This window comes from Rhinoderma darwinii, chromosome 1 (assembly GCF_050947455.1).
Source record: "Rhinoderma darwinii isolate aRhiDar2 chromosome 1, aRhiDar2.hap1, whole genome shotgun sequence".
Classification (NCBI taxonomy): Eukaryota; Metazoa; Chordata; class Amphibia; order Anura; family Rhinodermatidae; genus Rhinoderma; species Rhinoderma darwinii.
Genome location: NC_134687.1, coordinates 454717268 through 454733466, shown reverse-complemented (window position 1 = coordinate 454733466; position 16199 = coordinate 454717268). Strand labels below are relative to the sequence as shown.

The 16199-nt window shown below is 44.9% G+C and overlaps 1 protein-coding gene across 1 annotated transcript in view; it reads right to left on the bottom strand.

Annotated features, from left to right (window-relative positions):
• Nucleotides 1-247: 247 nt before the first annotated feature.
• Nucleotides 248-16199, bottom strand: part of MRPL40 (mitochondrial ribosomal protein L40) — a 33915-nt gene continuing 17963 nt past the window's right edge. The window contains exons 2-5 of the mRNA XM_075854316.1: nucleotides 10782-10958; nucleotides 9639-9713; nucleotides 6670-6825; nucleotides 248-727 (exon numbers count right to left, since the gene is read on the bottom strand). Of these exons, the coding sequence (XP_075710431.1) occupies nucleotides 415-727; nucleotides 6670-6825; nucleotides 9639-9713; nucleotides 10782-10958 (721 nt within the window). The 3' untranslated portion in view covers nucleotides 248-414. The remainder of the gene's footprint in view (nucleotides 728-6669; nucleotides 6826-9638; nucleotides 9714-10781; nucleotides 10959-16199) is intronic.

The window sequence follows — 16199 nt, the reverse complement described above, 5'->3', positions numbered from 1 at the left end:
AATCACGCAGCCATGCATTATACGGGGATGACACACGGAGCTATTAAGTACCTTTTGCGCACGCAAAACACCACCTTTTTCGCGTGCGCAAAATGCACACGCTCGTGTAAATCCGGCCTTAGACAAATGCAGATAGTCTCCAAAGTAAATTCTGCAGCGACAAGACAAAGGTGCAGAACAGGATACGGGTGCCAGAGGCTGTGAATGTCTTTGAAATGGCAAGTACTTTTCCAAGACTACTCAAGGATTTGTTTTGGGTTGAGTTTTATTAAACCCATATTCATCATAGTAACATTGGCAGATTTTATTTGCAGAACTAAAATGTACAAGTTTACATTAAAAGCAGCACAAAACTCAGTGTCCATTGTTCCAACTTCGAAAAGTGCCACAATTCAAGATCAGTGTCACACACCCTCATTGTTGGGTGTACACTCTGGTTATATCATTGTACTTCCCATCAGGTGGATTGTATTTGGAGATCGGGGGAGTGTTACATGGTCCAGGATTTTCTAGAGGTAACAAATCTGTGTCACAACGGACAGCAGCATCGTAGAGCTCCTCTGACTCCATGCGCAATTCTTCCAGAGCTTTTCTTTGAGATTCCAAGAGACAAGCAATACCCCTTTGTTCTGCATCATGTTCTTGCTGCTTACTCAAAGCCCATTTTTTAATAAGTAGGGCCCGTCTTTCTTTTTCCTCTTCAGAGTGCTGTGGTTGTTTCCGAATTCTACAAATAAAAATAAATTAAAAATGGCTTCTTAATCTGTAAATTGGGATCTGTAGTTTAGTAAGCGTTAGGCCGGATTCACACGAGCGTGTTCGGTCCATTATATACAGACTGTATGTCAGCAGTATTTCCTGGACTGGACACTGCAGGGAGCCGGGCTCTTATCTTCATAGTTATCTATGACGCTAGGAGTCCCTGCCTCGCTGCAGGAAAACTGTCCCGTCCTGTAATCAAGTTTTCCGCAGCGAAGACGACTCCTAGCACCATAGATAACGATGACGATAGAAGCCAGACTCCCTGCAGTGTATTCGGTCCGGGAAATACTGCCGACATACGGACCGTATATCACGGACCAAACACGCTCGTGAGAATCCGGCTTTCAGTTATGTTTTCACTGCAGGAAAATGAGCAAGAAGACGGGAGAAGATTTTGAGACCACAATATGAAATGGTCTCATTCAAATAAAACAATCTATTCAATCACATTAAAACCAACAGGTTATTTTTTTTGCCATAAAAAGACTAAATATTCTTTAACATGCATTAAGATTAAAACCAAACTGCGGTTTCATAGACTAACCAAAAAATTCACATGTGGAACACATGGATTTTGCAGCGATTTGCAGAAAAATCCATTGTGGAACTTCCTGCTGCATCGAAAAACCTTAGGTCTCCTTCACACAGACTTTATTGGCTGGATTCACACAGCGTTTTTAAAGGGAATGTATATTTTTTTTTAGTTAAACAGTTAGTATATAAATGATTACACATTGTTTTAATTTTTTCAAACTCATTGCTTTATGCTGCAAAATTGGAGAAGACACACCCGCTCTAGTGTCCTCACACAATCCCCCCTCCTTTATCCTGGCTAGTGCCACGAGAAAGGAGGGGGTTAAATGTTCAAACCTCCTACAGTGTGTGCAGCCATTTTTTGAGCGAATGCACAGTGTAGGAGGATTAGATACAGTGGTAATCACACAGTATAACACGAACATACACACACATCACATACACAAACATAACTTACCTGCTCCTGCCGCCGCCGCTCCTAGTCCTTGCGTCTGACCATATGGCCGGTAGCCGTGACCCGAAGTCGTCATCTTACTGTCCAGCCGCGACTTCCGTTCCACATGAAAATGGCGCCGGATGTCGCTCTACCGAAGAGCTTCCTTTTGGTCTGTGTGGTAGCGGCGCATGCGCCGTTCCCACACAGACGGCTCCCGTTAGCATGCTCTATGGGGATGTACGTGCCGTATTCCATCTCTGTATGTGTCGTTAATCGACACATGTAGAGATAAAAAAAAAAATGGCAACCCCCATAGAGAAGTAAAAAAGAAAGAAAAAAGTACAACACAAAAACACAAATAAAATTTATTTTAATGACATACTAACATTTTTCGTGACACCTTCCCTTTAAATGCGGCCAGATGTTATAGTCTATAATATAAAATGCACTACATATAACTGCATTTTGGTTTGTGGAGTTTTTTTTAGGCAATTTTGTGGTCAGTGGCATTTTTATCCTAACACAGCATGCTCTGGGTATGGTGTTTTTTCCATAGGATGCCAAAAACTCCAGACAAAAAAAAGCAAGTATTCACTTAATGAAAAATGCCACTAAAAACGCATGTCACGGTCTGAGAAAATACATTAGATTGCTAGGATGGAGGAGCTTCCTAGCTGGGAGAAGGGTACTCATGCGGTTTTTTCGAAAATGTGGAAGCCACGGCGGGAATTCAATGCTACACGACACCTTTCAGACGGTCGCAATGCATACACATGATTTGTATGTCCCACCAGATATAATCTGGTTCAAAATACTACAAACTTTTAGATTTAGGCTCTCCACGCAGAGATTAGTTAGTCTATGTTGTAAGGTTTTTCAAATACTGAATTCTGCTTTCCACCTTGAACTTCATACTACTTTATCTATCAATACCTGGAGACATCAGGTAATAAACATGGTTTGTAGATATTACACTATACTCAGACACTGTTTGAATTGTTTTGTGTATTGTTTTTGTATTTCTGTATTACTTGAGAAGTTATTGGCCTGAATGCCAAACAGTGAGATATGCTTGTTTGAATCTCTATCTCAATAAAAAGAAAATTGAGAGGTCTCATTTTAATAACGCTAGTATTTTTAGAAGTGTTCTTTTTATGCAGTTTAAATTGCCAGAAACAAAAAAAAGTGTGTGTGTGAAGGAGGCCTAAGGCTGCATGCACACTTCCGTCGGCCGTTGTACGGCCGCTAATGACGGCTCCGGGAAACACGGGCCGCACACGGATGGCTTCCGTGTGCAGTCCGTTGTTTTATAGACCATATCAAATAAGGCCGAGACTGTTCCGTCAAAAACGGGCAGGAGTAGGACCTGTCCTATTATTGATGGAACAACCGCACGGTTCCATTAAAACAACGGAAGTGTGCATGGCCCCATTGAAATGAATGTGTCAGGGTGCTATCAGTTAAAACAACGGATAGCACCCGGACGGAAAAAAACTGAAGTGGGCATGAGGCCTTAGGCTATATTCACACGACAGTGAAAAAAAAATGGCCATTAAAAACGGATCAACTGTCAGTTTTTCATGGCCATTTTGCATCAGTGTGTCTCTAAATTTTCATTCAATTCCAGTCCATCTTTCATGGCCGTTAAAATAAACCAAAAACTGACAAATGAAATCCATACCCTTTTTTTTATGTCCCAACCCCCTGAAAACACCAGTGCCCATGTAGATCGTGCTGCGATGTCCCTGTAGAGAATGTCCACATAGGACCAGTGACCACATAGTGTACAGTGCCCACATTTCCCACATCGTACCACAGTGCTCATGTAGCTAGCGCCAGTGTCCCCTGTAGATCGTGCCACAGTGCTCATGTGGATATAGCACCACCTTCCCTGGAGATAGAACCCTCCTCCCCTGTAGATCGCGCCTCTGTAGCTCACTGTAGGAGCGGAATCCCTCATAGACGAAGCCCTGGACGTCTGTCCATATAGGATAGGCCAGTTTTTACCGGCCGTTACAAGGATTGTTTCCTGAAAAACGGACGGTAAAAGGTGATCCATTGACTTCCATGAGAGCCGTCTGGCCTTGAAAATGGTCAAAAATAGGACACATCCTATTTTTTGATGACCAATATTCACGGGCCATTAAAAAAACGGCCATGTGAAAACACCCATAAAACTTCATTGTTCTGACGGCGACCGTTTTTCACGGTCGTATGAATGTAGCCTTAGCGTTTTTAAGCGAGTGCAAACAACCTGGAGTTTTAAAAGGGGTTGTCAACAACCGGACAACAGATGACCTATCCACCAGACGTCCATGCCAGCGGCGCGTAAAAAAAAAAATGACCGTTTGCACAGAACATCGTAAAACCCATTCAAATGAATGGGCAGATGTTTGCCGATGCTTTCAAGCAGTATTTTCGGCCGTAATTCCAGGTGTAAAACGCCTGAATTACGTCCGTAAATAGTGCGTGTGAACATACACTCACTCAGGCTGGGTTCACACACCCTATTTACGGACATAATTCAGGCATTTTAACCTCAAATTACGTCCGAAAATACGGCTCCAATGCCCGGCAAACATCTGCCCATTCATTTGAATGGGCTTTACGATGTTCTGTGCCTGTCACTTTTTGGGACGTAATTGGAGCAATTTTCCATTGGCACCATAGAAAAACAGCTCCAATTACGTCCGTAATGGACGCAGCGAAAAACGCCGGCAACATGCCATTACGTCTGAAATTCAGGAGCTGTTTTCGCCTGAAAACAGCTCCGTGATTTCAGCCGTAATGGACGCTGCCGTGTGAACATACCCTCAAAAGGGAAAACAGCTCCTGATTTTCAGCCATTTTTTAATCAAACTCGCGTTTCTTACGGCCGTTTTTTGGAGCCGTTTCCTATAAAGCCAATGAAAAACGGCTCCAAAAACGTCCCAAGAAGTGATGTGCACTTCATTTTGGCGTGCGTCTTTCTACGTAAAAAAACGCTCTATGGGAACAGAACGCTGTATTTCCCATTGAAAACAATGGGCAGATGCTTGTAGGCGTTCTGCTTCCGATTTTTCAGCTGAAAACATTGCGTGTGAACATACCCTTAGAATGACTTTTCAGTTGACCGGTTCACACGGCGTGTATTGACACGTTTTTTTTGCACATTTTACGTGCCAAAAACCACAAAAAAACGCTTGATTACACTTCATTTTGTGTGTTTGGGGGGATTTGAGAGTGTGTGTGTGTGTGTGTGTGTGTGTGTGTGTGTGTGTGTGTGTGTGTGTGTGTGTGTGTGTGTGTGTGTGTGTGTGTGTGTGTGTGTGTGTGTGTGTGTGTGTGTGTGTGCCGCTGATTCTTCAAAACAGCTGATAAGCGGCCATGAAGTATCAGCGGCGCCCGTGCACACTCCGCTCTGCCACACACACGCGAAAAGTCTTAAAGGGGTCGTCCAGGAAAACATGGCGCCGCACCTGTCCTCAGGTCGTGTGTGGTATTACAGCTCTGTCCTATTCACTTCAATGGAGGTGAACTGCAATACCAGACACAACCTGAGGACAGGTGCGGCGCTGTGTCTCCAATCCGGACACCCCTTCTGTCCTGAGATGACCCGACAGGGGGGGCGGGTGTCAGAGCCACCCACTGCCATCACTGCAGACAGAACCACAACTACGGCATGAGGGCAGGGCTTGTCCTGAGTGCACAGTCTCTTGTTATGGACAGATTTATAGTCACATGAACCCCGTCTGCATCAGAACCGCTAACCTAGGTCCGATCACATGACAGAGGGGGATCACCAAAAACCCTGTGCACCCTCAGCCCGTCCATCCAGCCCTTTCCTGGTTATATCTGCTTCTGGGAAAGCTGGGTGACCACCTTTACCCCTCCTACTGGAGTGTGTTTGGGGATGTGACAGTAGGAGGGGTAATGGTGGTCACCCAGCTTTCCCAGACCCCTGAACGGTAAATCTCTCTAGTTGTGCTGAGACTGTTTGGGGATGTGACTAATGAACCTCTCAGTCTCAGCACAACTAGAGAGATTTATCGTTCAGGGGTCTGGGAAAGCTGGGTACTACACTAACAGCGGGCATATTGTTTACCACCCAGCTTTCCCAGGACAGTTACATCATGTGTCCTTTATACAGTCTCCTGCAGGACTACAGGGGGCCATCGGGGGTCACGAGAGCGAGAGAGGGACAGACCGAGACACACACCTTCCCTGCAGTGCAGCTGGTCTTCATAATTGCGCCTGCTATCTCCCTGCAAACAGCTGCTCTGCTGTGTGACTGACCTGCGTCTGCGCAGTACAGAGCAAGAGAGCAGAAGCAATGGACGGGAGCAGTTCATTGACTCCTATGCACTGTAGCTGCCGTATTCCATCTCTGTATGTGTCGTTAATCTACACATACAGGGATGAAAAAAAATAAATGTCAGCCCCCATAGAGAAGTAAAAGAAATAAAAAAATAAAAAAGTACAACACAAATAAATAAAATTTATTTTAATGACATACTAAAAGAAATATTATTATAATATTAGAAATATTATTATAATATAATTAGAATATAATTAGAAATATATTATAATATTAGAAATATTATTATAAAAGAAGTATGCTCAATATTCTAAAATTCTTACACAGCTTATTAGCGATAATGGCTGACATATTTGCAGTCACAATTAGGTCACCAAGATGAGCTTTCAACTGCCTGGACATCCTGTGTTAGTTTACAGATACATTACCTGTACAGCAACCTCTATGAAAGCAGTGAGAACATAGTCAATCCAAAAAGGCTGCTGTGCAAAGTGACAGAAATTGCTAAAGGGGTAGAACTCCTTTAAATGGCCCTGGTTTGTATGTACATGAAATAGGAGGTGGGCCCCAGTTCTCTGTAGAACGTGGACTATGTCATGTAGATCTGTAAACACTGTAATAACACCATTTGACAATTTACCTGCTTTCATCCAAGAACTTTGCTGATGGTGTAAAGTCTTCAATGGGTATAAATTCAGGTGTGACACGCTCCAGCTTCTTAAGTTTCTTCCTCAAGCGCTCCTTTGCGATGTGTTCCCTCTTGGGATCCACCTTTTTCTTTTTTTTAGGTTCAGCTCTAAAAAAAAGGTAGTGAAAATGGAATACCAATAGTTATATCACCACTGATCTGAACAGATAACTTAATGTAAATTAAAGGGACTGCCTGGTTTCAGCAAATGAATGTTAGTTTTAGTATAATAAAAAGTCAGACAATTTTCCAATATACTTTCTGTATTCATTTCTGACGGTTTTCAATATCTCTTCTTGTGGTTATCCAGTGAGAACATTCATGGTTTACTTCCAGTGAATAAAATTCTGTCCATGGTCATGTGATGGACACAGGTGCCGGGATCGTTACAGTATGTATCAGATCTGCGTCTCCTAACAATCCCAGCATCTGTGTCCATCACATGACCATGGACAGAATTCCCAGAGGTGGGACACGCATCTGACATATCCTGGAGATACGTCAAATGTCTCATGGGAAAACCCCTTTAATACACCAAACCTGGTATACAAAAAGGAATCAGAAATATTACAATTATTACTTTGGTCTGGGCTTGCCTCCGTTTAAAAAGAATAAAAGAAAAGGGAACAGTATGCAGACTAGGGTTGTCACGATACCAGAATTTGAACTTCGATAAAGATACTTCGTGTAGTATTGCGATACCAAAACGATACTTTTACCAACAATAATAAAAAAAAAAAAAAAAAGAAGTTCTTCCATTTTCTGATGTGAGGCGCGTGGTGTGATGAATTTTGAACCTCCGTGTGCCTCACATTAATAGTAATAAACCACATATGTAGAGGTTTTTTATGTTTTACGACTTTTGCACAATAAAAACACTTTTGAACTAAAATTATTTGTTTTTGCATCGTCTCTTTCCAAGAGCCGTAACTTTTTTATTTTTCCATCAATGTAGTGATTTTTTGGGCTTGTTTTCTGCGGGACGAGACGTAGTTTTGATTGGTACTGTTTTGGGGTACATGGTACTTATTAATTCATTTTTATTATGACTTTTTTGGGGGGGCAATGGAAAAAAAATAGCAATTTCGCCATTGTTTTTTGTGTTTTTTTTTTTACGGTGTTCACCTTGCGGTTTAAATTACATATTAACTTTATTAATGGAGTCATTACGGTCACGGCGATACCACATATGTGTACTTTTATTTATTTTTTACACTTTTACTAAATAAAACCACTTTTTATGGAAAAAAATGGATTTTTTTACTGTAACTTTTATTATTAATCTTTATTTCACATTTATTATTTATTTTATTAGTCCCACTAGGGGACTTTACTGTGCGATCTTCAGATCGCTGCTATAATGCTCTGGTATACTTCATATACCAGAGCATTATTGCCTGTCAGTGTAAATCTGACAGGCAATCTGTTAGGATGTGCCTCCGGCGCGTCCTAACAGGCATATGTCCAGGGCAGACCTGAGGGCTTTTATCAAGCCCCCGGCTGCCATGACACCCCATCGGAGACCCGCGATTGCATTCGCGGGCCGCCGATGGGTGACATAGGGAGCGCACTCCCTTTGTAAACAAAGTTAAATGCCGCGGTCGCTATTGACGGCAGCATTTAACGGGTTAAACGGCCGCGATCGAAGTAAACTTCGATCGCGGGCGTTGGAGCAGGAGCTCAGCTGTCATCAGACAGCTGAGCCCCGGCTCCAGCCTGCACGGGAGACCCGTGCAGGACTTAGACTAGGCGAACGTGAAAAGGCGTCAGCCTAGCCTAAGGCCCCTTAGTGACCCACGTGAAAAGGCGTATTGGTGGTCACTAAGGGGCTAATATGAGGCACATGGAGGTTCAAAAGTCATAAGACCTCGCATCTCACATTAATAGTGAAAGAAAGCAGTTTTTATTTTAGAACGGCGTAAATTGACACTATAAATTTATTACGGTCGTGACAATACCGAATGTGTATATTTTACGTATTAAGACTTATTTGAATGTTTATTGTAAAAAAGTGTGTTTTTTTTTATTTATTATTTTTAAACTTTAATGTACTGGCATATCTATATGCCGGTACATTAGCCTGCGTATGCCCTACCAACAGGAAATATGTTCAGACAGCACTGGGGTCCTACAATGGACCCTGGGCTGTCTGCCCATATACGGTATGGCCCTCCATCAGTCACAGGGATTCCCTGTGATGCGATCAAAGGGGCATCCCCCTTCTAATTTACCCCTTGAATGCTGTGGTCAGCTTTGCTCACAGCATTCAGTGGAATAGCGGCAGAGGTCAGAGTTTTCTCTGATCTCCGCTGTTAGAGCTGGGCTGCGGCCGTGTAATATTGTCAGGTGCGTGGCAATGGCTGTAAGTGCCTGCACATGGTCAGCACAAGGTGACGCGGCCGGCGCTGTACTAATGAGCGGCGGCGCCAACACTGAAGACAGGACATGGGGCTGTTTTTCAGTGTGCGGCCGCCATATTCTTTATTCAGTGCCAGCGCTCGTTAGTGCGGTGCTTGTCGCATCACATCATGCTGACCGCGTGCACTTGTCAGGACTCAGGAGCGGGGCAATGGCTGAATTACACACCCGCAGCACCGCTCTAACAAAATCCATGTGTTACTATACTTAGCTGTGCAGCCACACAGCTTAGTATCGAAATACATGAAATAACGGTATCGAACCGTTTGAGGGTGCATGGTACCAAAACAGTATCGAAGTTTCGATGCATCCCTAATGCAGACAGGTATTGGCAGGATTGTCCATCTACAAGATCAAATGCTCTGTTCACACAGCTTTGGTTTTTTGTTGCTTAACTAAATAGAGAAGCATGCTAAGCTATTCTGACCTTTAGTTTAACAGAAACCAAACGGAGCTCAAGTGTAAGCCGGGCGGATATCACGTAAACTGTGCTCTTCTCTTACCTCATAGGAAGCACGGAGCGAAGGCCCAGCAGAGAAGTTTGCCAGTGACTTTCACGTCTCCATATCCATGGTGGGCTGCAAAAAAACAAAAACCAAAACAATTACTAATAGAAGCAAATAAAACATGGTGAGGCGGTAGCGCTTTAGGCGAATGCCCAAAATGACATGTTTTTTTTTTTTAACTAACAGATCATGGAATCTTTAGGTCCTGTAAAGACACACCTGTATAGATTTTTTTTTTCCCCAAAGAAACATCACAGTTTGAGCAAAAGAACATAGTTTAAATAGCAGCTTTGAGGGGCAAATCCATCTTTACAAACAATGGTTATATTGTTCTTGATTTTATCGAAATAGGCCGCGTTGTGTATATAACTCCTGCAGATTTACGGGCCTCCATGGTAACAAACAAATCCGGTGTAGTCTGATCCTGCAGTCATGTGTCAAAGGGATTTCCAACTTAAACATTTACGGCATATCCACGGGATATGGCATAAATGTCCAATAGATGTGGGTGCCAGAGCTGGCACCCACATCTATCTCTAGAACGGGGGTCACCGACCCCTGTCCCACCCGGTGAGGCAGCCGCCACGACCAATCAGACACTCTCTATTCATTCCTATGGGAGTTATGGAAACAGGCGAGCAAGCGACCCGTGCTAGAGATATTTATGGGAGTCTGGGTGAAAATCTGGAAGGTGAGCTTGTCGGAACGGAACCCAGCGTGACACTCGCAATCCAATAATTCGTTATCATTCATCTAATGAACATAGTAATACTGGAAGGATATTTTTTTACATTTTTTTTATTTTTTTAAATACATTTATCCAAAAATGAAGCAGATTACTGTTGGATATAAATCCCTTTTTTTTCTGCATTTAAGATACATACAGATAAGAATAATAATCGCAGTCATTTTGGCCAAGAAAGAACTTGTATCACGTATGGACAGATATTGACACTTACCAGTTACAAAAGGTTTGGACCCCCAGCAAATGCACACATCTGCCTGTGTATTGTCACTTTACGCATATACATAATACCACGAAATAAAGCTCTGCTCTACTATGTTTGAGAAATATATCATATCAGCCAGCCAAGAACATCCTAGTTCAGATAACAGATTAAACACAAGAATACAGCTCACCAGCTCCGGCTGCCTTGTTTGCAGACCTGTAGAAGCGCGCTACACGCCGCCACATTCATGCTGCTGGACTCCAGAATTCTCCCCGGCTCTGACTCCTCTAACCTCGTCCCACACGGCCGCAGAGCTGTGCGCCCTTCATAGCGACCGGCCGGAAACAAGAAACCAGGCGCCGAGTTCCTGTTTGTGAGAAGAGTGATAGAACAGGTTAGAAAGTTCTCAGTAAAAACACGATACATGTCATTTGTGGAGAAAATGGCGAGGCATTATTCATTTATGAAGAGTATAGCCACCCTCTTGGTAGCTATGCCATAATACACTCCATTCCTTGAATACATTTGCATGAGCTACATTATTTTAGTTTAAAAAAAAAAAAAAAAAAAAGACGCCCTGGGTCTGAGACGCATTTACTAATACTAGTGTACAGCTATATTATTACAGAGTAGTTAGGGTTGCTCCCAGGCCGGTATTTACACTGGGAGGACAATGGTGGTAAAAACATTTTTTTTACCGGCAATAGCAAGTTTTGGTAATTTTGCATAACAAGGGTCAGTTCACACATTGCGTAAATACTGCGGTTTTTCAGCAACGCCATTAGTTGAGGAAAATCCGCAGCAAATACAGTAGCAGCAAAGTGGATGAGGTAAAAAAATCTCCACGCGGAAAAAACGCAGAAATTGACCAGCAGAATTTTATTCCGCAGCATGTCAATTGTATTTGCGTAAACGCTGCTTATTTTTTGCGGGTTTTCTCCATTGAATTCAATTAAATCATGCAAGAAATAGCAGTTGTTGCAAAAAACACAACTTAGAAAAAAAACATACCTCATACTTACCCAGAAGTCTGTGTTCCTCCTTCCAGCGCTGCGTCCTGGGTTGACGTCTCGTGAACGCCGCTGCAGCCAATTGCAGGCTGTAGCGGTCTCCTGGGATGAAACGTCCAAGTGCTGCAGTTTTCCGCAGTGGACATTCCGGGTGAAGAACTGCACCAGTTTGGGGCGGCGCACAGGGTGGATACGCTGCGTAATTTTACGCAGCGTATCCGCCCCGTGTGAACTCGGCCTCAGTCAATGCGTGTGCTGTCAGGTAACTTCCTATGTGGATTGGATACCCTTCCTATGCCAGGCCTACCCAGCCGTAGGAATGTCAGGACCAGCTCAAGTAAAGGAATAAAACAGCGGGTGGGATATTGCAGGGGAAAGCGCAGCCAAGAACCAGAGACATAAAGGCTGGGTTCCCACAGTGCAGATTTGCATGTATTTTTTAATGCCAAAACCATGAACGGAACCTAAACAGAAGACGTCTATAAAGACAGCCCTTATAGGTTTGCTCACCTGGATCCAATTCTGGTTGTGGCTTACAAAATGCAGGCAAAATCTGCAGCACATCTTCACTGTGGGAACTCAGCCTAATGTTCTATTCACATATTGCGGCTGAGGTGCAGCTAGAACCGCATGCGGTTTTACCTTGATTTGGTGCGTTCTAACTGCACCTGAACTGCAGCATGTCAATGGACCCTAAGAGTGCATTTACATGAAATGTTTTTGGCTACGTGGCAAAACCGTATGCGGTTTTATCCCGAGTTGCTTTGATTTTGCAATGCGGTTTTCGCCATTGCGGTTTTTACAGGTGAAACATAAAATAAATGTGTTTTACCTGTTAAAACCATGCTGTCTATCAAAGCCGGCCTTCTGTTTTTAAGGCCTTGTTCACATCTGCGTCAGGGGTATTCCGTTCTGCTCCGTCAGATGAGCAGAACAAGGGAATGACAGTAGCAACGGTTCCTTTGCACCACGGATACCACCGTCGGCCCATTGACTTTAATGGGTACCGTCAGGGGGCAACAGGGGTTGCACTAAATTGAGCTGTATATATGTACTGAGCTTGGTTCTGGTGCTGTATATATGTACTGAGCTTTGTTCTGGTGCCGTATATATGTACTGAGCTTGGTTCTGGAGCTGTATATATGTACTGAGTGTAAAGGATCTGCCAGGCACAGCTTCGGGGTTAACTCCCAGAACCAATCAGTCAGCACCTGAGAATACATCCCTGAGACTGACTCCTGCTTCCACCATTCAGGCTGGCAGGCTTAGGAGTGGGAGAGCCTATCGTAACCTGGCCAGACTCAGCTAGCTCCCGCCCTCGGTCTATTTAAGCCTGCACTTCCTGTCCCTCGGTGCTTGTGATTCTTTCCTTGTGGTTTCCTGGCCCAGCTACAGCTCCTGCTATTTTTGATCCTGCTCCATACAGACCCTGGCTTACCGACTACTCTTCTGCTTTTCGTTTTGTATCTCGCACACTCCTGGCTTGACTCGGCTCGTTCACCACTCTGGTTGCTCACGGTGTTGCCGTGGGCAACGGCCCCTTTTCCTTTCTTGTGTTCCTTTGTATGTTTGTCGTGTTTGTCGTGCACTTACTGAGCGCAGGGACCGCCGCCCAGTTGTACCCAGTTGCCTAGGGCGGGTCGTTGCAAGTAGGCAGGGACAGAGTGGCGGGTAGATTAGGGCTCACTTGTCCGTCTCCCTACCCCCTGCCAGTACATAATCACAAGCCCATACCTAGTCTACCCCTGGTCCCTGACACCACTATGGATCCCCGTGAGACCCTGGCTCAGCAAATGCAGGGTCTCTCCCTACAGGTCCAGGCCCTGGCTCAGAGGGTCAACCAGCCTGATGCTACCCTGGTAGTTCCCCTCACCGCACCTCTCGAACCCCACCTCAAGTTGCCCGACCGGTTCTCAGGGGACCGGAGGGCTTTTCTCTCCTTTCGGGAGAGTTGTAGGCTTTACTTTCGTTTAAAGCCTCATTCCTCAGGTTCTGAGAGCCAGCGGGTGGGTATAATTATGTCCCGGCTCCAGGAAGGGCCCCAAGAGTGGGCCTTCTCCTTGGCTCCTGACGCCCCTGAACTTTCCTCCGTTGATTGTTTCTTTTCTGCTCTCGGACTTATTTATGACGAGACTGACAGGACTGCCTTTGCCGAGAGTCAGCTGGTGACCTTAAGTCAGGGTAAGAGACCTGTTGAGGAGTATTGCTCTGACTTTCGGAAGTGGTGCGTAGCTTCTCGGTGGAATGACCCTGCCTTGAGGTGCCAGTTTAGGTTGGGTCTGTCGAACGCCCTGAAAGACCTGCTAGTTAGCTATCCCTCTTCTGACTCCCTAGACCAGGTTATGGCTTTAGCGGTACGACTTGACCGACGTCTCAGGGAACGACAACGTGAACGTTTATGTGTTTTCTCCTCCGACTCCCCCATGATGCCTCCCGAAGCTCCGTTGCTTCGTTCCTCCCCGAAAGATTCAGAGATATCTATGCAACTCGGGACCTCCGTGTCCCCCCAACAACGTAGAGAATTCCGCAGGAAGAATGGTCTCTGCTTCTACTGTGGGGACGACAAGCATCAAGTGAACAACTGTCCTAAGCGTAAGATTGCAGCCAGAGAACTTCCGCGTCTAAGTGATCATCGGGGAGGTCACTTGGGCGCACAGGTATTTCCCGTAAATATGAAACGTACTAAGATCTTGCTTCCCTTTCAGGTCTCTTTTGGTGGTAGGTCTGCTACCGGCAGTGCCTTCGTGGATTCAGGGTCTTCTACTAATATCATGTCTGTGGAATTTGCTATGTCCCTTGCTATGCCTCTGATTGATTTGCCTAAACCTGTCCCGGTAGTGGGTATCGACTCCACTCCTCTTGCTAATGGTTATTTTACACAGCATACCCCTGTTTTTGAACTCCTTGTTGGCTCCATGCATTTGGAGCAATGCTCTGTACTGTTGATGCAGGGATTATCGTACGATTTGGTTCTAGGTCTTCCCTGGTTGCAGTTGCATAATCCTACGTTTGACTGGAATACTGGGGAGCTAACCAAATGGGGTAATGAATGTTGTACGTCATGTTTTTCTGTTAATTCTATTTCTCCCCCTAAGGAGGCGAATACGCTACCCGAGTTTGTTCAGGACTTCGCTGATGTTTTCTCTAGGGAGGCCTCCGAAGTGTTACCTCCTCATAGAGAATACGATTGCGCTATCGAATTGGTACCAGGAGCTAAGCTTCCTAAGGGTAGGATATTTAATCTTTCTTGTCCCGAACGTGAAGCTATGAGAGTGTATATCCAGGAATCCCTGGCCAAGGGTTACATTCGTCCCTCTTCTTCTCCGGTAGGTGCTGGCTTCTTCTTCGTGGGGAAGAAGGATGGTGGTCTTAGGCCATGCATTGACTACCGTAGCCTGAATAAGGTCACGGTAAGGAACCAGTATCCCCTTCCTTTGATTCCTGATCTCTTTAATCAGGTTCAGGGGGCCCAATGGTTTTCTAAATTGGATCTACGGGGGGCGTATAACCTTATTCGCATCAAAGAGGGGGATGAGTGGAAGACTGCGTTTAACACGCCCGAAGGCCATTTCGAATACCTCGTCATGCCCTTTGGGTTGTGTAATGCCCCTGCGGTCTTCCAGAATTTCATAAATGAGATTTTGAGAAATTACCTGGGGATTTTTCTGGTAGTGTACCTTGATGACATACTGGTGTTTTCCAAGGACTGGTCCTCCCACATTGAGCATGTCAGGAAGGTGCTCCAGGTCCTTCGGGAAAACAAACTGTTTGCGAAAACCGAAAAATGTCGGTTTGGGGTACAGGAGATTCCATTTTTGGGTCAAATCCTCACTCCTCATGAATTCCGCATGGACCCCGCCAAGGTTCAGGCTGTGGCGGAATGGGTCCAACCTGCCTCCCTGAAGGCGTTAGTGTTTTTTGGGGTTCGCTAATTATTACAGGAGATTTATTGGTAACTTCTCGGTCATCGCTAAGCCCCTTACGGACCTCACTCGCAAAGGTGCTGATCTCCTCCACTGGCCTCCTGAGGCTGTCCAGGCTTTTGAGGTCCTTAAGAAGTGCTTTGTCTCGGCCCCGGTGCTGGTTCAGCCCAACCAAATGGAGGCATTTATCGTGGAAATTGACGCATCTGAGGTGGGAGTGGGGGCTGTCTTGTCCCAGGGTACCAGGTCCCTCACCCATCTCCGCCCCTGTGCCTACTTCTCCAGGAAGTTTTCGCCAACTGAAAGTAACTATGATATTGGCAACCGCGAACTCTTAGCCATTAAATGGGCATTTGAAGAGTGGCGCCACTTCCTGGAGGGGGCTAGGCACCAGGTAACGGTCCTTACTGACCACAAGAATCTGGTTTTCCTAGAATCTGCCCGGAGGCTAAACCCGAGACAAGCTCGATGGGCGTTATTTTTTACCAGATTAAATTTTTTGGTTACCTATAGGGCTGGGTCTAAAAATATTAAGGCTGATGCACTGTCGCGTAGCTTCATGGCCAGCCCTCCTTCGGAGGAAGATCCTGCTGGTATTTTGCCTCCAGGTATAATCATTTCCTCGATCGATTCTGATTTAGTCTCTGATATTGCTGCTGATCAAGGTGCAGCTCC